This window comes from Vidua macroura, chromosome 15 (assembly GCF_024509145.1).
Source record: "Vidua macroura isolate BioBank_ID:100142 chromosome 15, ASM2450914v1, whole genome shotgun sequence".
In the NCBI taxonomy this organism is placed as follows: Eukaryota; Metazoa; Chordata; class Aves; order Passeriformes; family Viduidae; genus Vidua; species Vidua macroura.
This window is the reverse complement of record NC_071585.1, coordinates 6,900,717-6,920,653: the sequence shown is the minus strand read 5'-3', so window position 1 is coordinate 6,920,653 and position 19,937 is coordinate 6,900,717. Positions and strand designations below refer to the sequence as shown.

At 42.1% G+C, this 19,937-nt stretch overlaps 2 protein-coding genes across 3 annotated transcripts; one reads left to right on the top strand and one right to left on the bottom strand.

The window, feature by feature from the left end:
* Window positions 1–2,468: 2,468 nt before the first annotated feature.
* Window positions 2,469–6,825, bottom strand: NUDCD2 (NudC domain containing 2). Its single transcript, XM_053990941.1, has 4 exons — window positions 6,516–6,825; window positions 5,165–5,213; window positions 3,794–3,945; window positions 2,469–2,870 (listed from the first exon to the last, which is right to left on the bottom strand). Exons 1-4 carry the CDS (start codon window positions 6,702–6,704, stop codon window positions 2,787–2,789), a joined length of 474 nt encoding a protein of 157 aa, XP_053846916.1. The 5' UTR covers window positions 6,705–6,825; the 3' UTR covers window positions 2,469–2,786.
* A 216-nt stretch (window positions 6,826–7,041) lies between these two features.
* HMMR (hyaluronan mediated motility receptor) lies at window positions 7,042–18,899 on the top strand. Of its 2 annotated transcripts, none has more exons than XM_053991115.1 (18): window positions 7,042–7,125; window positions 7,587–7,685; window positions 8,281–8,357; window positions 9,138–9,218; window positions 9,906–10,094; window positions 10,327–10,413; window positions 10,693–10,793; window positions 11,872–11,946; window positions 12,081–12,256; window positions 13,068–13,216; window positions 13,512–13,726; window positions 14,246–14,362; window positions 15,177–15,335; window positions 16,451–16,603; window positions 16,713–16,812; window positions 17,057–17,233; window positions 17,753–17,915; window positions 18,535–18,899. In XM_053991115.1, the coding sequence occupies exons 1-18, from the start codon at window positions 7,071–7,073 to the stop codon at window positions 18,552–18,554; spliced, it is 2,193 nt and encodes a 730-aa protein (XP_053847090.1). In that variant the 5' UTR covers window positions 7,042–7,070; the 3' UTR covers window positions 18,555–18,899. The 2 variants fall into 2 exon arrangements, with proteins under 2 accessions (XP_053847090.1, XP_053847089.1); XM_053991114.1 differs by having other exon boundaries at window positions 12,078–12,256.
* Window positions 18,900–19,937: the final 1,038 nt, after the last annotated feature.

The following is a 19,937-nucleotide window of genomic DNA, read 5'->3' as shown; positions in this document are numbered from 1 at the left end:
TTAATCACCTGTTAAACAGAAACGGGTTTTGGAGGGAGTTATCTCTGAGTCAGGTGGCAAGACATTGATGGGCCCATTAACAAGAGATGAGGAAAACTGCCCAGAAGACAACTGCTACACAGCTGCTAATAGAAAACATCCTGATTCTCAACCTCGGCCATCCTCATGTCCAGGTGGAGCACAGGCATCACAGAATCACTAGGTTGGAACAGACCTTCAAGATAACATTGAGTCCAACCCATGCCCTAACACATCAACTAAACCATGGTACTGAGTGCCACATCCAGTCTTTTTTAAAACACATCCAGGGATGGTGACTTCACCACCTCTCTGGGCAGGCCATTCCAGAGCTTTATCACTCTTTCAGTGAAAAACTTTTTCCTAATATCCAACCTATACTTCCCGTGATGCAGCTTGAGACTGTGTCCTCTGGTTCTGTCAGTGCTGCCCAGAGAAAGAGACCATCCCCACCTGACCACAGCCACCTTCCAGGGAATTGTAGAAAGTGACGAGGTCACCCCTGAGTCTCCTTTTCTCCAGGCTGAACACCCGCAGCTCCCTCAGTCGTTCCTCACAGGGTTTGTGTGGCCAGCCCCTCACCAGCCTCGTTGCCTCCTCTGGACGCACTCGAGTGTCTCAACATCCTTCCCGAATTGAGGGCCCGGAACTGGACACAGTACTCAAGGTGTGCCCTCACCAGTGCTGAGTACAGGGGAAGAATGACCTCCCTGCTCCTGCTGGCCACACCATTCCTGATCCAGGCCAGGATGCACTTGGCCTTCTTGGCCACCTGGGCACACTGCTGGCCCATGTTCAGTTGGCTGCTGACCAGCACCCCCAGGTCCCTTGCTGCTGGGCACACCATTCTCTGCCTGTAATGTTGCCATTGGGGTTATTGTGGCCAAAAGGCAGGACTCAGCACTTGGATTTATTAAACTTCATCTTACTGGACTCTGCCCATCCATCCAACTGTTCCAGGTCTCTCTGCAGAGCCATTCTACCTTCCAACAGATCGACATGCTCCCAGCTTAGTGTCATGTGCAAATTCACTAATGAAAGACTCAACACCCTCATCCATGTTGTCAATAAAGATACTGAACAGAACTGGCCCCAGCACAGAACCCTGAGGGACTGAGCCAGCCACCACCACTGGTGCCTGTCCCCAGCTGGATGCAGCACCGCTCACCACCCCTCTGTGGGCCGGCCATCCAGCCAGTTCTGAACCCAGCACAGAGTGCTCCTGGCCCAGCCATGGGCTGCAGCTTTTCCAGGAGTGTGCTGTGCGAGACAGTGTCAAAGGCCTTGCTGGAGCCCCAAATAGAAATCATCCACAGCCTTTCCTGCATCCACCAGGTGGGTCACTTAGTCACAAAAAGAGACCAGATTGGTCAAACGTGACCTACCCCTCCTAAACCCCTGCTGGTTGGGTCTGACACCCTGGCCATCCTTTAAGTGCTGCATGATGACACTAAGTATAAACTGTTCCATTACCTTACCAGGTACTGAGGTCAGGCTGACTGGCCTGTAATTACCAGGATCTTCCTTCCCACCCTTTTTGTGAATGGGTGTCACACTGGCCAGCTTCCAGTCACTTGGAACCTCACCAGTGAGCCAGAACTGTTGGTAAATAATGGGAGAGCAGCTTCACAAGCTCATCTGCCAGCTCCCTCATCACCCTGGGATGGATCCCATCTGGTCTCATGGATTTATGAACATCCAAGCAGCTCAGCACTTCTTTGACTGCCTCCTCCTGGATAACAGGGGGACCATTCTGCTCCCTGACACCATCTACCAACCCAGGAGGACACTTGTCCCGAGGACAAGGCATCTTCCAACTAAAGACTGAGGCAAAGAAGGTATTAAGCACTTCCTCCTTCTCCTTATCTGCAGGTACTGAGTTCCCTCCCTAATCCAAAAGAGAACAAAGATTGGTCTTAACAAAGGTTGCTTGGTTTGTGCCTCTTGCCTTGTTGCTGAGCACCATGGAGCAGTCTGGTCCCTGCTTTGAGCCCCCCTTGCAGACAGGGACAGACAGGGATGAGGTCCCCTCTCAGCTGTATCTCCTCTGGAGGCTGAACAGCCCCAGCTCCCAAAGCCTTTCCTTGTAGGGATATCCTTCAATCCCTTCCACAGCCTCTGCTGGACTCGCTCCAGGAGCTCCACATCCCTCCTGTCTTGAGCAGCCCAATTAGACACAGCACTCCAATCTGGCCTCACCAGGGTTAAGCAGAGGAACAGGACCACCTCCCTGATCTTCTGGCAAAGTTCTTCCTGATTCACCCCAGGATATAATTGGCCTTCAGGACACTGCTGGCTCAGGGACAGCTCATTGTCCACCAGGACCCGAAGGTCCTTCTCCACAGAGCTGCTCTCCAGCAGATCAGCCCCAGCCTGGTGCATGGGGAGATTCCTTCCCAGGTGGAGATAAGCAAGAATAAGAATAAGAATCCTTGCATTAAGACAAGTGGTAAATTTATAACTGATTCGTTTACTATGGTGTTTCTAAAAAGAAAAAAACACCCAAACCAAACGTTCTGCTCAAAGACGTTACTTTTTTATGTACACCTTTCTCTATAGTTTGTGCCTTAGTATCATAAAGTTATCACAGCTTATAAATCAGCTGGTAACACTTTGTCTTCATTCTGCTGGAAAAGATCTTTCTCTTCACTGAAGTAATTACTTTTGACAACAATCCATTGTAGAGATCACTGAAGTCTTCAACAGTTACATGATTCCAGTCCTTAACTGTAACATGTAATTTGTCTAAAGGGTCGCATATAAAAAGTTCATTTTTCAAGGCTAGAAAAGTCTGGTCCTCCTTTGCTGTAGTTCCCAGAAATTTCTGCCCCACTGAAGTCAAACCCAGGGTTCTGATGGAAGTAAAATTAAAAATTGTTTAGTAAGTAAATTATTTAGAATAAAAATGCTTTAAAAAAACCCAGTCAACCCACAAAAAAACCTCCTAAATTACGTTTTGTTAATATTCTGCTATTGTAGCAAGAACATATAACAATCAACTTGTCATACATTTATCACAGCACTGAAATTCTTGGAAAATGCATCAACAAACTCTGAATTGTCATAGTTTGGTTGCCTACTGCTGAAGTGACTTTGTAATGCTGTTCTTGACTTAGCAAGTAGTCAGATCTCCCAGAAAAGAAATATTAAGGAAAATTTAAGAAAGAGATCTGGCTTTTGGTGTCCTTCGAAACTGCCTTTTGAAAATCTAAGTATGTGCCCTGATGGATAACAAGGTTCATAAAACTGCTGTTCTCTGCTGCAGTACATAGCCTGCTGATTCAGCTGGTATGTAAAATGTTGTAATTCTACACCTCTGCAGACATGTACAGGAATAGTTGTGTGCCAAAGGTATAGCAAAACAATTTAGGCAATTTTAGTGAAAGCACAAGGAACATCTTTTTCAGCTAACTATTCCACTCCATCTTACATTATAAACAAGCATATCCAGTAGAGTTTGATGTTCAAATTTTATTGTAAATACAGCTATGTCATAATTCTACATAACAGAAGTTGTGTGTAACCTAACAAGTGAAAAGTTGTTAGGAAGCTGCAATTACTAAAACAGCAATAGCACCCCTCCAAACTCACCTGAACTTATCAGAAAGCCTGCAGACAGAGTGCAATCTCTTCAAAGCGCAGTGATAAAACCTTGTAAGCATTTTATGGATATTGAACTAAAGCATATATTCCATGCCATTTGTTCAGCTTTCCTGGCCATAACCTCTGTGTGCTAACAAAACATATAAGGAATAATTATGGTGCTTTAACTTACTTCTCTTTGGAATCTCTCCAGTGTAAGTTTCCTTTGCATCTGGTCCTGTACCCAAGGATCAGCAGCATATTCATTTTCTAACAGAGATGTCCAACAATTTCCAGCATCTCTATTTGTCTTCATTAGAACAATTCGTATCAGCTGCCTGTCTTCTGTTGAATGAAAACACATACAGCAAACTTTAAACTCAGTCCTATGTGCTGGTTCTTTTCTTGGTTTGGTGAATTCACTGTTAACAAGCACAAGAAGTGAAATAATTTGAATTCTTAATGCCAATGCCTAGTTCTTGATAAATAAATAAACATTAACAAGAGAAAAAAGGCTGAAGCAAAGACAGCCTGTACAGTCATCTCTCCACTTCTGGCCTGTAAGATGCTGAAGCTGTTTTAAGGGATTAAACACAGCTCATAAGTACTTCTATTGCAAACATAAAGCAATCTCTTGGAGATGTTCAAAACAAAGATTTAATCTATTAATATAGACAACTCTGCTAAGGCAATAATGAAAAATTTAAGGTCAGGCTTTACAGAGAGTTATTACCAACAAAAACCAGAACTAAGTTTTAGCAACATATGACCAGATGATTATTTAAACAGTGTGTATGGCCATAGAGAATATATTGGAAGCATGTTTCAAAATAAATGTGCAGAGTGTTTAGTTCTACTGAAGTGAATAAATACAGTGTTAGAAGTGTATTTTGAAGATAATTTGTGTACTGAAAAAGATTGGGCTTCACTTCAAAATGTATATTAACACTTTTAATTTTAGTGGCTTAAATTACTAAATTATCAATAAATATTTAATATACATATTGAATGGAAAAGAAAATCCTTCACAGGAAAACACTGAGAGGCACAGTCCACAAATATGATTGCCAAACCCCAAAATATTTCGAATATTTTACAGAATTTATGATATAATGGCCCAATATGCTTTTTTTCCTCATTATATGTAGGAACTTTAGTGTGATTTTTAAATTTCTTTCTGATTCTCTTGGACTGCAGATTTTGTCACTTTTGTCATTCAAGAAAATGTAATGCATAAAAGGTAATAATTATGGAAAGTCATGGACCACACAGCTGTACCATAACTGTTTACCTTTAAATGAAGGTTTGGAAAAAGCTTCTCACTATATGGAAATGTTTGCAACCCATCGATGAGGACCTTCCAGGATGTGGCATCTCATTAACCTTAGTCTCAAGTGCTTCTGTAATACCTCAGTTCCTTAATCCAGCAATAATGATTGCCTTTTTACAAAGCTATGGGAAGAAAGTAATCTTTTCCATTAATAAAGAGGGGCTAAATTATTCTGCAGTGTCTACTGGAAAATTTTACTGTCTTTATAATGTCACTTCAGATGGAGGTTATTACCTAAGGTCCACGTTCCTTCATCAGTTACTGTAGAGTCAAAAAGTTTACCCTGCAAAAGACAGGGATAATATTACAAATCAGTAAAACCTCTTCAGCATCCAGTTCACATTGAGTTATATAATTTTACTCACAACTTAACCACCTTATATTCTGCTGAAAATGAAGAGAGTGATCTGGCCCTACAACTACATACTTGCATGTAGCCTGTCAAAGAATTATTGCTTATTATGCAATTATTTTTTAAATTGAAGCATTTAATACCTTGTTTCAGTATCTGGAGTCATTGAAAAGGCTTGTGTTTCTCAGCAGGTAATGTCATTTCTAATAATCTTGTCATGAAAATGCAAGTTTTTGCCAGGAGAGACATCTAGCTCTGGTGCAGGGCACAGGTAGTATGAGCAGCTCATTATAAATGTGAAAGTAAATCTGTCTTTAGGCTGTTTGTTTTGGTTTTTTGTTTTATTTTTTTGTTTGTTTGTTTTTGTTTGTTTTTTTGTTGGTTTTTGTTGTTTTGGTTTTTTTTTTTTTTTGCTTTCTGGAGCAATTGAAGCTGTGCACTGAAATGCTGTCCACATTCATATTAAAATCCATGTGAGATTGTATTTTTATTTTTCATGGAATCACAGAATGGACTGGATTGAAAGGGACCTTAAAGTTCATCTAATTCCAGCTGCCTGCCATGGGCAGGGACACCTTCCCAGGCTGCTCCAAGCCCCATCCAAGCTGGCCTTGGGCACTTCAGGGATGGGGCATCCTGTGGGCACCCTGTGCCAGGGCCTCCCCACCCTCACAGCAAAGAATTTCCTCCTAATATCCAACACAACACTGTCTTCTGACAGTTTAAAGCTTTTCCCCCTTGTCCCATCACTACATGGCCTTGTAAGAAGCCCCTCTCCAGCTCTCTCAGCATGTACTGGAGGACAAGCACCATTTGTAAAACCTCCTGAAAGTGAACAAGGAATGTCATTTCTCATGTATCAAGCTTGGGATGAAGAACGGAGACGCACCACAGGGCACAGATGTGCAAGCCTTCTCTCAGGCCATTAATGACAGCACATGAGGGAGGACACAGTCTAAGCCGTGCCAGGGCAGGTCTGGGTTGGACATCAGGAAGAAATTTCACAGAAAGAGTGACGAGACATCGGATCGGGCCGCCCAGGGAGGTGGCGGAGTCAGTCCCTGGAGGTGTTTAAGGAAAGCCCAGGGTCGGCTGACACAGTGGTCGGTCACAGGCTGGACTCGATGATCTCAGAGGTATTTTATAACCCAACTGAGCCCGTGCCCCTCCGGCGCCCCGCGGCCTACGCGTCGGACGGGCCGCCGGCCCGCTCCCCCCGGCTGCCCGCGGTACCTGCAGCAGCTCCTGCCCGCCCACGGCCAGGGAGATGTGCCGGCTCCGCAGGCTGCAGCGCACGTCCTTGGCGCGGGTGCCCGGCGGGACGCGCACCTCGATGAACACCTCCTCCAGCGTCTGGTACCAGCGGCCCCAGGGCGTCCCGCAGGGCACCACCCCGCTGCGCTCCTCGAACGGAGCCGACATGGGACACGGCGGCAGCGCTCAGCTCCGCGATCCGCACCGAACCGCACAGAGCCCCGCACAGTGAGAAGTGGGACAGTGGCACAGTGAGCCCCGCGCCTCACCGCGCCCCACCTCACCGCACCGCGCCGCGCCTCACCGCGCCCCTCCGCGCTCCCGGCCCCGCTCCCCGCCCCGGCCCGCTGGGACCGCCCGCCCCGCGCACGCGCACCGCCGGCCACGCCCCCCGCCGGGCCGCAGCGCGCCTGCCCCGCTCCGGGCGCTCCGATTGGCCGAGGCGGGCGGGGCGGCGGCAGCTGATTGGCTGGTCGGCGCGCGCTGCGGCCGTTGGCCCCTTTGAACGCCGGGCCGCGGGGTCCCAGCGCCGTCATGGCGTCCGCGCGCGCGCCGCTCCGCCGGCACCTCCACCGCGATGGGAGCGCTGGTACGTGAGGAGAGGGGACGGAGGGAGCGGGGCAGCCCGTCGGCGGCGACAGAGGGGCGGGGACCGGCCTCAGGGTGTCCCTTCCTGTGAGGAGCAGCCCGTAGCGCGGTGTCTGAGGGCTCTCTCAGTTCTCGCAGGGGTCCCCTTCTAACGCAGAAGGTCCCGACTTCGTGTCTAGCCCTGCCATGCCAAGTACAGTAACGTGTGTAACGTACGTAGTAACTAAAGCGTGCCAAGCCTTGCTGGCCTCTGGTTCGGTAGTACAGCGCTGTAAGAGGAACGTGCAGAGCTTGTCACGGCTGAGGCATTGCTAGCGAGAGCGTTTTCTGATGTACGAGTCTCACAGTGAGGTTTTGGCTGTAGATTTACCCTCGATGTGTTATCAGCCTCAACTCATCAAAGCTGAAAACCCTGTCATTTGCCTTCATTGTTCTTCGCTGTTCTGAAAATCTCATTTTTAGCACGTACCCCTCTGCAAGGATCCCGTGGCGTTAAGCCATCAGATGGAGTGGGACGTTTGCTGTCCTCTGAAGCATGCCAAGGGGTTAGGAAACAGAAGAGTAAGTAAAAATTGCCCAGAACACAATGATAACATATCTTTAGATGCTGCAATGGTTAGTGCTGTTACTGTTCTGCTGTTCAGAATTCGTTTCTGTTGCAGAGACTCACTGCCTGCCTTCCAGCTCAAAGGAGCAGCTGTCAAGACATCTATTGGAATCTTCCAAAAATAGCTTTATATGTGATTTCTGCTAATTAGAGGGGGACCTCTGGAGGTCTAATAAACTACTTATTTACATAGGGTTTAGAGATATTTTCATGTATTTTTAATATTTAAAGCATCCCTCAGATCAAAACTGACATTATACATTTGGATCATGGCAGGGAAACTTGGCAGAAGTGGAAATACCAAAACTGTCTGTCACCTGGTAGTCTCTCTCTCTAAACTTTGTCAAATGCCCCCATGACTAATATTGAACTGGCTGACTTCAGTAAAAAAGTAGCTGGTATTGAGTTGTGAAGCTGATAGTCTAACAACCAGGTGGAATGTTGTCTTTTGTACACAGTCAATTAACCTCGTGTAGTTTGGTTACATTTGCCTCCCTGTGTGCATGCACACCCTCTTCCTTCACCATCCCCTTCTACTGCCTTCTGCAGGTGAGACAAATCTGAGCAGTGAGAAGAGTGCACCCACCCCAGTAACTGCAAGGAGACTCACATCTCTTGGATCAACAGTAAGACTGCTGTGGTGTCTGTAGTGCTGCTAAATCCCAGCTAAATCTCTCTGACTGCTTAAACAATGCAGCCTCTTCATGCAATTGTCATTAATCTAACCAAGTGAGCTATGGAACATGTTGTTTTATCTGTACTCCTTAAGACCTAAGCGGAAAAATTGCTGAAATTGCTGCATCCTTGGGAATCATGATAATTAACTTGAGACTACTGAGCAGCTTGTTATTTTTGGTGCTACCCTCTTGGGGTTTCTTTTCCTCTTGCTTACCATGTAATTATGGTTTGACTCCTTTTTAAAGAGATGGTGTTCCTGCTCTCATGGGCTGGGCAAGACAGAGTGGAAACCTGGTGGTGAAAGAAACAGGGAGGGGATGGTACTGCATATACAGGTTCTCAATGTCCTATGCAAGGATATGGATTTTATGTTAATAGCTTAACAGGCTGAAAAATGATCGCCCTGATGTGCTAATTAGATTCATGAGTATTGATCATGCAGCATGCAATTCTACAAACAAACCTGAGGTGAAGATATTAAAATGTTTTTATGAAGCTAAAGTTTCCAACTTTGTTAATCTTCCTGTCCCTGTGGTTATGAGCTGTCCCTTCAGAGTATAAGGGTAAACCCCATCCTAACCTGATACTTTTCTGCCATGTCTGGGAGAGACAAAGGTTTGCTCTTTTTTTGTGTATCTTTGTAGTATTGTCTATATGTAGCATTCATACTAGTATTTGTGTTCAGCTACTATGAAGCTAGGGATTTCTAACACATCTCTCTTCCAAAGCCAGCTAATGGGATTGTGAAGACTAAAAAAGATGCTATGCTTATGAAAGAGAAAAAGAAACAGAAGGCACTGGAGAAGGAGGTATGAATCCATTGTGTGAGTGAAATTCTGTCATGTCTCCGCCCCCTTACAATAATAAAAACCACAAGCTGGTAGAATTGGGCTCTTTTGCATCAGACAGCATACAAGTAGTTTACAAACAGCTCTGTGCACAAGAAAGATTATCAGATATTATGGATGTACAAAGCTAATGGATTTGCATTAATTCCTGCTGATTGTGAATGACTATTGTCAGTTTTTTCAAAAACAGAACTAAGGCCTCTTTGGCTACCCCAAAAAGGCTGTGTTTTATTGAACAATCTCTAGCTGAACTTTTTTGCTCACTAATTGTCATACTTTTAATGCTTATGAGGTACCCTAAACTGTATCAGTACACTTCTGTGTGCTAATTGGTGCCTTGTGTCTCAAATGTCATGTTCTGCCTTTTGTCTGTCACAGCCAAAAAGGAGAATTGGCTTCTGTTGCCCATTAAAGCTAAGACTATTCTAATTTTAACATGCTGTGCTGGCTTGGTAACATAAAATAAGTCAGATGAAATGTTGCTATTGTATGGTGTGTAATAATAGAGAATTGTGGTGATTCCTTCCTGTGAATGACAGTTGCAGATACATATTCTGAATGAAAGTAAATAGTTTGGATAGCTATGCTTGTGGTTTACTTGGCTAAACTAATGATAGTTGGAAATAAAGAAAATACCTCATGTTTTAGATTCGTACATTAGTGAGAGAACGTGGAGAGCAGGATAAAAAACTTCGGGCTCTGGATGAAGATCTTGTTAAGATTGAAGCGAAACTGAGTGCTGCAGTTCAGGAGAAAACCTCTCTTTCAGCAAATGTTGCATGCCTGAAAAAACAGCTTCTGGAGTTAACAAGAAGCAATGAACTACTAAAGTCAAAGGTATTCAGACAAATAAGTGCATCTTTGCTTTGCCTTTGCTGTTATTGAGCTTCCTGTGCAAGAGGAAGCTTTGCTGATCAGCTCGTGTTTTGACATAAAGCATGTCTGGTTTGGGATCTTGTGCCCTTCTGTCTAAACACAGAGTGGGAGGGGAATGCTTGGAAAGGGTTGTGTGAACAGCAATTCGGAGAAAGGAATTACACTTGGTGTTTTTATCTTCTTTTCTAACAAGCTGTCTGAAGATGGTGTGCAGAAGAAAATGAGCAGCCTGTGCATGGAGTTGATGAAGCTCAGAAACATGAGGGATGCGAAGGAAAAGGTATGACCGTTTGTACAGGACAGTAATTCTGAGCTGCTCAGGAATAAAACCAGTGATCCTCAGTATAGTTTAAAGCTCTTGGTGGTAGTTGTTTAATAAGTGGCTGATCCCTTTACAGAGGGATACTTGCAATCACATTTAGCATAGTAGCTGGTGCTGTTATTAAACAGGAGTGATGACTAAGTTTCATTTCACCACTGTCTCTTCCACAATGCCTTTTTTTCTTTTACTAAATCTCATTTTAATGTTAATATGGTGTATTTTGTTTCTTTTTTTAAGACTGCACTGGCAAAGCAGGAAAACATGGAAATGAAGCTGCAGGAAGTGCAAAGGAATCTAGAGCATTCAAAAGGAAAAGTAGCACAGTTACAAGAAAAATTGTAAGTGCTAGGAAGGGAATTAGATGAGATGGGTGCGTTTCCCTTCTTGTCCTTTGGAGTAATCAAAAATTGAGGCTGTCTCCCAAATGAGAAGGAGTAGACATTGTCAGTGTTTGTAATCTGGAACAAATACCATGGAATGAAGTTCTAACAACTGCTGTGGTTTGTTAAAACTGCCATTAGAAACATTGTTTCTCTAGTGTATCTAGCCTTTTTTCCAAAAAACAAACTGTATCATGTCAAGCCTTTGTCTTCCAGTAAGACAAAGTTTTACTGGGTGGGTTTTCTTGGGTATGGGGAGGGTTTTCTTGGGTATGGGGAGGAAAGACGTGTCTTTAGAAAATAATTGTTGTTCAGGTTGGAGGAGAACATTTGTATGGATGGGGTATTTCTGGCCCTTTAGACTACTAAGTTAGGAATAAGCAAGAATAGAAAAGCATTAGAGCAGGAGCTAAAATCCTAATTGAGCAGCCAGGCATTTGGCTTGGATTTGATGAACACATTCATGTTCACCAGAAAAGTGCATTGAAGAGCCATTGTGATGCCTTCAGAGCTGCTTTGATGTGGACACCTGCTCTGAAGAAAGGCAGCTGCAGAGTCTCTTGGTTTCAGCAGCTCTAGGTAGATAGAGAGTGGGTTCTAACTCAGCACTTTCTATTCTGCCCAAAAAATGTCACATGCTGCACAGGAACAGTGCACTAATGTGCAGCCTATTGCTGAGGATAGTGACCTGGGATGAACTTCCAAGCTATGTTCAGTGTCAGGTTGGCACAATTGGCACTGCAGCACGAACTTGGCTGTTAAAATATACAAAGGTAATAATGCAGGTAGTGCAGGTCACAAAGGGATGACATGCTGATTTTCTACAAAAGCTGCATTATTGTGTTGGTGGCATATTGCTTGTGGCAAAATGTGGCTTAGCATCTTTTCTACAATGAGAAGACTATTTGGAACAGGGATGAAAAGAGGGTGGAATCATCTCTTAGAGCCAATATCAGTTTTTCAGTCAAACGTATGTGTTACTACTTAACTCTGGACTTCTTAAAATATATCTGTCATAAAAACTGTCTGGTTTTAGGTCTGCTACTGAGAGAGAGAAATTTGAAGAAAAGTCTGACACTGAGAAACTCTTGGAATATATTACAGAGCTCAGGTAACAACAAATTGTTCTCAAGAAGGCAGCTTTCCTCTTGAAAACAATCCGAAGCATTTTCCTTTGTGTTCATGTGTAAGCTTACAAACAAAATTTAGTGGTAACAAGTGCCTGATTTTTTTTTTCTACAGTAGTGTTGCAGAAACAGCTGAGAAATACAAACTAGATGTTGCCCAGATGGAGGAGACACTGAGTAAGAAAGACCAAGATATTGAGATCCTGAGGAATGCCCTCAAAGCAAAAGAGGAAGAGTCATGTAAGCTGATGAAAGAACTTAATGGGAGGTGTCAATTGCTTCAACAAGAGAAAGGTAATTGTTCTTGTACACTGTTCCATATGTGGGATCACTCACATGTCTTAAAGCATCTCAAATAGGTGTTTTCTAAAATGTCAGTTTAGACTGGTTTGTCCCAAATGAGAAGTCAAGTCTCTGAGCTCCAGCTAGAAACATCAAGGCATGTTTTTAATAACAGAGAAATCACTTCACATCTGTCATCTGTTAAGTCTGAATTGGTGTTTCTGTGGAGGGTACCTTGGGTGCATAGTATGCAATGAAATTTGTAGGAGTGGCTTTAATCTATCTGAAAGGTGAACACTAAGATGTTCTTGTTCCGTACTCTTCACTGAGAAGCAGTAAAATAGTGTGTGAATTCACTGCTAGCAGCTTGTTCTCAGATTCACTGAGGTGTTGGGAATGTGGCAAGGATCCTTCTTCACCTCCTTACTCCTTCTCTCCCAACAGTAGCAACTCTGCAATCTGAGACATGTACTCAATTTTCTGTACCAGCTGCCTTCTGTGTGCTAGCTTGTGGAAGAAGCTTTGGGGAACTCATGTAGTTGTGTTCCCTGCCATACTGCTCTTCTGGTGAAGGCTAATTGCTTGATCCAAACACTTCTGCTGTTAAAGTTATTTTAAAGTGGTATACCTCGAGCCAATTTTGAGGAGTTTCCAGATGGGTTGTAGGTATCGATTTGTTTTGTGGAGGGTTTTCTTTCTGTGTTTTTCGTAGTTAGGCAAGGGAAAAACAAAGATGGAATGGAAGTATTATGATTAATATATATTGTAGCTATTTGAAGATAGAGAAGGGAATTTATGGTATATTGACAATTTTTCCATGCAGAGAAAGAGTTGTCTGAGGCCAAAGGACAATTCCTGAGTATGAATGCTGAAATAGAAGACCTGAAAAAAAAAATTGATTTGGTGGAACAAGAACACCAAAACCTCCTTCAGAAACATGAGGAGGTCATCTCTCAGCTGCAGCAAGAGAAGGTAAATATAGGCTATGAGCTAGTCTACAATAGATTGTAATCCCAAGGATTGGCACTAAAAATTGTTGTTTTGGTTATGCAAAAGATGTGCATTCTACAGATTAGGTTGTCGTTAATATGGCAAAGTGAGTACTGGCCTGCAGAAGCTTGTGTGGCCTAATAGGACTAAGAATCACTGCTGGTGGGATGGGAGTTTTGGTTCTTCCCATAGATTTGAAACTTAAATGCTGTAAATTAACCCTTGACTACCCAGAAATTACTGGTAGTTTTAAAATCTGTGGTACTCTGGCATGTAGGAGTCATCTGCATCAATGCAGCAGAAGTTACTAGAGTTTGAAGATGAGCTAACAAGTGAGAGACATCTTCTGGAAGAAGAGCTGAATGGTACCATGAAGGAGCTGAATAAATTGCATGCGAAGGAGAAGAAAGCTGAAAAGTTGGTGAAGCGACTGGAACAAGAAATCAAATCTCAAGGTCTTGAACTCACACAGATGGAAGAAGAATTGAAAGGGTTTGTGAAAGAAACTTTTTCTGATTCAAGCTTTGAAAGGAAAAATTAGTAGTAAATCAGCAGAGCTTCTGAGCCCAGTTCATGTTTTAGAGACCTGAGCAGATCAGAAGTTATTTCTTGTTGATTGTTGATTACTGATAGTGATGAGATCTAATCACTAGCACTAGTAACTTGAGTCAGTATTAATAGTAACTTGAGTCAGTTTTACATTGTTGTAATTTGAAACAAAAAAAAAGCCAGTTGGGATTTCCTTGAAAGGCTGGCATTGTAGTGCTCTGACCTTGCTGTGCTGGGTAAGATATGTGCATGTTGCACTTGCTATTTCTGTCCTGGAGAAGGCAATGACAAAAATATTTTTAATCCAGCTGTTTCTTGTTTAAGTTTACTATTATGTCTTCAGTCTATTCTACAGCTCCCTTGGAAAACAAGGGGAGGGAGCTTTCTGTAACTGATAACAGCATTTGGTGATGTGTTCACACATGCTTCTATCCAGAGTGTAATGCTGAATTTTTATTGCAGAAAGAATGCAGAGTTGGAGCAAATCAAGGCAATGCATAGCAGTGCTGTATTGAAAATCCAAGAAGAGCACAGCAATACACTGCAGGAACTTGGAAAGACTATTGCTGACTTTGAAAGGTATTTAAGTTTTATTAATGTGTAGGACAGGCATTATCTCTAAGATGACAATAAAATGTACTGTTCATTTATGTGCCTTGGTACTTCACACCACATGTTAGTGTTGGCATGGCATTTGAGCAGAGGATTTTGTGATGGTATTTGGTGGCATTAGGAATTTGTGTCTTGAGTACTGGGCAAGTATAGCGACACAGTATCATTATCTAGTTCAGGGAATTCGATATTTCTTCCAAAATGTAACCAGCTGGAGGAGTTCAGTGGTCTTGAGTCAAAAAGAGATTTGTAACTAGTGATGGTGTTCTTGACACTGAAAAATCTTGCAAAAATACTTATACAGACTCAAAATTTGCACTGAATTGAAAGTTTCCTACAGTTATTGCAATTCTTTTACCTTAAAATATTCAGGTTTAGAAAGTATATAAAAAGTGATACTGTTATTACTAGGTATGTGTGTCACCCATGAAGGATCCTGTGGGATATTTGCCAATGCCAACTACAGACAGTAGGTGCTTTGCTGCTTAAAATAAGCTTCAGAGAGAGTAGGTCCTCTGTGCTTTAAAATACCTACAAGATATAGTAATATCTGTATCACAGAATTTGTCATAGTGTTAGTGCTTATGGCTTTATGGACCAGTGATGTGGTTTCTTTCCTTCCTTTGGATTTATCAGTGCCTGTACACTGCCATATCTTCAGGTTATAAAATCTTTGATACTTGCTAACATGAGCTCATATTGCTCATTGTAATGTGTGAACATTTCAATCTGTATTTTGCCTGAAGTAACAAGGTTTTTCTCACTTATACTGTAATACCAGCTACAAGAAAACATCAGCTGAAGAAATTTGCAGTTTTAAACTGGAGAATTCCTCTCTGCGAGAAGAAATTGCCAACCTAAAAAAAGTAGGCCAAGAGAATCTGCAGTTGCTTCAAGAAGCAGAATACACTAAAAACAAAGCAACTGAAGAATATGCAAGGTACTACACAGACAAACTTTTCCTTAAGCTAAAGAATGCAAAGTGAGGCTTGCCTTTCTAACTAGAACCTCATGTGATGCTCTAAAGATCAGATCAGTATTTGGTGTAAGCTGAAGTTTGTTGCTTTTCCCAGTGCAGAAAGTTGAAAATACTGATAGACAAAATTTATTCAGTTTATATGCATTAGGAAACTGGTCTGTCCAATCTGTTACTTTGAATTTTGTTTATATGTGGAACATAGAGGAAAAGGAAAATACTTGAATGAAATATGTTGGAATATTGTCTGTTGCAGTGTCTGCTCTGCAAATGAGATCCCCAGAGGTGACAAGCAAATACTTAATGCAAAACTCACTCTCTGCCACTCCAGTCTGAATGATGTCACCTCAAATTCTGCTCACAAGCAGATGTCAATTAATCTTCCATGAGTTGCCACACTGTGATGATATAAACTGAGGTCCTCTCTGCCTAATATGAGGCATCACAGTGCAGCTGATGAGAAATATGACCCCAGAAGTTGTGTTAGGCCAGTTGCTGAGGACATGCTTCTGACTGTCTAACAGCAGTTTAGTGATCCATGTTCTCTATGGTTCTGTGCTGGTTAAGATGCTGCCCTTTCTTTCCTCCCACCTGCTTAATGTCTTCAGTTGGCATTAGAGCTGTTAAAAAAAAAACTGAAGAGCTATTTCCTGGCTGAGGTGGCAGGGAAGGGATGGAACAAACAGCTGGGGCTGAAGAGGGAGCAGTTCTTTGAGGTGTAGGATTTTTGAAATCTTGCATACATCCACACTGAACAGTCTTGATTAGTTCCTGCTTGAGCAAATCTCTCTATGTAAAGCCTGACTACTAAACCATCCCTGCTGAAAGCTGTTGGCATTGAGCAACACTATCTTTCTTTGCTTCAAAAGGACTGCTTGCGTCCTTATAGGAAAAGGTAAAAATATTGTTCATCTTAATTGCCTTCTGTACTATTTTATTTGTGGCACTGTTTGTGCAAACCTTTATTTCAATTCTACTAAAAGCTTTTCAACCATGGTTACTTGTGGGTTTTAGATTTAGTGTAGTGGGAAAAAAGTAAAAATCAAGGGCTCATTAAGAAATTATGGTATTTTCCTCAGGATGCTTTTAGAAGTCCAGACCAAGCTTGCATTAAACGAAGCAGAAACAGAGAGGACAAAAGAGTCGTGCCTTGCACAAGTGACTAAACTTCAGGAGAAACTTGAGGAGCAAACTGAAAATCTGAAAAGAGAACTTGAAGCAGAAAGATCAAGGTGACTTTCTCAAACTTAAACTGCATAAGATGGCACAGCCAAGTTTTATTGGGAAGAACTGCTGAGAGCTAATAAAGAACATAACAAACCTCTGCTTCTTGCTTTTTAGGAAAACCATAAGTGAAGATATGACCTCTAGCTTAAAGAAAGAGATCAATACCTGGCGTAAACTGTATGAAGATTTACACAACAAAGTTAAGCCTTTTCAGGTGTGTAGTGAAGTAGATGTTTGTTAGTATCTGTTGACATAAGACTTTTGCACTTGGTTCAAGTTCTACTTTTGAGAAGTAATATGCTACTTCCCATTCTAAGGCATTTATTTTGCAGTGGTTTCCAAAGTTACTATCCAATGAGCCAGCTATTCCCCTTCCCAAACTAATCTTCCTTGGTAGATTTTAGTTCAGTAAAAAGTTATGTTCAGTTGAAAGATTTCTATGTTCATATGCATTTCAGCAACAATTAGATGCTTTTGAAGCAGAGAAGAATGTTCTCCTGGAGGAGCATGGGGCAGCCCAAGAAGAACTGAATAAACTGAGTGATGCATATGCTAAACTACTTGGCCACCAGAACATGAAGCAAAAAATCAAGCATGTTATGAAGCTCAAGGAAGACAATGCCCACCTGAAGCAGGTTTGTGAAATGAAAAATTAGAAATCTGTAAGTTACTAATGTGCTTGATGCTTTTGTTTGTTGTTCAAAATATTTATAGACTAGTCCTGCAAGCTACTTATTCCTTGGTTCCTAAATTCCCTGCACGAAGCAGATTACAATAAATCACCAGCCTCCAGAAATGCCAAGAGTTTTATTTTTGACTGAAATGACAACATACAGAGGGATCAGCAGTACAAATAAGTACCTCTACTCTTTGGTTGGCTTCTCTTACCTTTTTTGGGGTCCTAGACTTTAAATAAAGTCTAGGACTTTAAATAAAGTATGTGCTGACACTTTCAGAGTGCCATACTGCTTAGTGGTGGTACACAATGCCTATATGTGCTGCTAGTTTCTTTACACCTATGTGTTTGGGTTGGGTTTTAATGCCACCAATAATTGTCTATATGTTTAGCATTAGGCAAAAGGGCTCCCTTAGTAAATGATGAAGCAAGCTCTTCTCCTGTTCTTCATCTAACTTCCAAGTCTTGTTTTCCCCAGGATGTCTCAAAACTGCGTGCATTGCTAGCCAAGGAAAAGCAAACCAACAGACATCTCCAGGAGCAGCTGTGTGCAGTACAGGGCATAAAGCGTTTTGATCCTTCCAAAGCTTTCCAGCACGATAGCAAGGAAAATATTCCCCCAAAAACACCTTTAAAAGAAGGTAAGTTTGATGTAGCCTTTGTACCTCTGAAGCTTAACTAAAGAAGGTATGAGAGTCTTGCATAGTCTGCTGCATCTGAGGGAGGTGAATGATGTCTCTTGTTCCACAGCAGATGTTGGAGGCTGCATCAATGGGGTACTCCCAGTGTACTTTCCAGCCCAGATCCTTACAGCCTGACAGGAATAGATGGTGTGCCAGGTCAGACAGCAGAGCCATTTTCCTTCTGTCACCAGCTCACGTGTTTCTGCTGATGAGGTGACAGGAAGTGTCTCCTGCACAGGTCATGGAGTACAAGTGGCTCAGCCAGACCCTTTTGCACCCTGGTTCTTTAGCTGCTACCTGGCAGTACCTTACACCACTGCAGGTGTCAGAGTAAGATGTAAAACTGCTGCAGATAAATGTGAAGTGGAAGAACAGATGGAGAGAACATGGGGGTACACCAAGGAAAGCAGGGTAGGGGAGAGAGTTTCATTATAGTGTCTGTTCCAGGGTCTGAAATCCTGGCTTGCCTGCAAGGTTCAGTGTAGGGCCTTCTGCCCCCAGGAGATAAGAAATTACTTAATTGGTGGTGGGAGCAGTAGGTGAAAAACTCAAACTTAGTAACATTTTTGCATTGCAGGTAATAAAAACAAAATTTGAAGTCTTCTTGGTATCAAGAAAACAGCCCATAAGATGACTACAGGAGACTTCAAGACTGCTTCTTCAAGGTGAACTTGGATGCTGTATATAATACAAATCAATAGGAGGCCTAGAGAAATGATCTAAAATTATATATTTTTAGAAAACCTATGTTATACTGAGAAGCAACAGGTGACAGCATGTTTCTGATTCCTGGTAACATCATTACAGGCATGAACTCTGAAAAGTGTTCACTGTTGCACGTTTTGGATATGCTGAGGCTGCTTAGTTAGGTTTTGAACAAAGCATTTTAAGTTTGGAAAAGGAGAATAAGCACTGGAGAATAAGATTACAAATGAAATTGGATTTCATGTGAGTTTTTTGATTTTTAAATGTTTTTAATTTTTTTTTTTTTTGCATCTATCCAGTGTATACAATTCCATGTTAAATTAATTTTGCTGTTTGCAGCTGCTTGGGTGCTAATGGCAGCAATACTGCCAAGAGACCTTTTTACTTCTGTGGCCTAAACACTGTAGAACCCGAGCAGAAATGGGACTATATGCTTAATTTTGATATCCTACAGGATCTATGTTCAGTATATGTTCAGATTTAAATCCTGGGGTTAGGTGTTGCATCTGTTGATCTTCAGAGAGCATTTTCAAGTCAAAGTCAAATTGACTGCATTTATCTAAATGTTTGTGTACTATGACTAAGATTAGTGTCTTAAGAGCAATGCTGTGTCCTCTGGACTCTTAAACTGCCATAAAATCTTTGTAGCCAGCTGTTGTAGGTGATCAGTGCTACAGTGACAGGGAATAACAAAACTTCTCTCCCCTGGGTGGGGGGACACCACAGACCTCACATGCATTGTGCAGACTGGAACTTCAGCCATGGGGAAGGAATCTGTTAAACTGCATTTAAAATTAAGAGCATTTTAGCACAATAAAAATTTTAAATTAAAGAATTTGTCCATTTCCTTTGCAAACCAGGTATAAAACTCAAAATTACATTACAGTGGGATTTGTCTAATATTCTTTTTTCTAGTCTTGTCTTCAAAACAAAGCCAAATGTCATTCTTGCCTCAAAAACTATGTATTCTCTAGTCTGAGGGAAATTATTTAGCTGAACTGTACAATACATACAACCTGCAATTCTTATTTCTCTTAATACAAAAGTAAATACTGAATTTAAGTCAAAGGTGGAACTGTGTTTTTATTTTATGTCTGTGCAGGTATCTTACACAAAGGTGCTGCAGAGGCAGTACTCAAAGCTTAGCTGGTAGAATTTATTTGCATTTATGCTGACATCATGAGCTTACAGAGACTTCATAATTCCTAAGAAATTATATACAAAAAATGCACATTAAGTCCAAGGGAAGAAGTTGCAAGATGTTTTCTGTTAATG

Coding starts and splice junctions, on each gene's coding strand:
- NUDCD2 (XM_053990941.1), bottom strand. CDS start 6,704: ATGTCGGCTCCGTTCGAGGAGCGCAGCGGGGTGGTGCCCTGCGGGACG. Junction 5,214..6,515: donor GCGGGCAGGAGCTGCTGCAG/GTACCGCGGGCA, acceptor TGTCTTTTGCAG/GGTAAACTTTTTGACTCTAC. Junction 2,871..3,793: donor TGGAGAGATTCCAAAGAGAA/GTAAGTTAAAGC, acceptor TACTTCCATCAG/AACCCTGGGTTTGACTTCAG.
- HMMR (XM_053991114.1), top strand. CDS start 7,071: ATGGCGTCCGCGCGCGCGCCGCTCCGCCGGCACCTCCACCGCGATGGG. Junction 11,947..12,077: donor GAATATATTACAGAGCTCAG/GTAACAACAAAT, acceptor TTTTTTCTACAG/TAGTGTTGCAGAAACAGCTG. Junction 17,234..17,752: donor ACAATGCCCACCTGAAGCAG/GTTTGTGAAATG, acceptor TGTTTTCCCCAG/GATGTCTCAAAACTGCGTGC.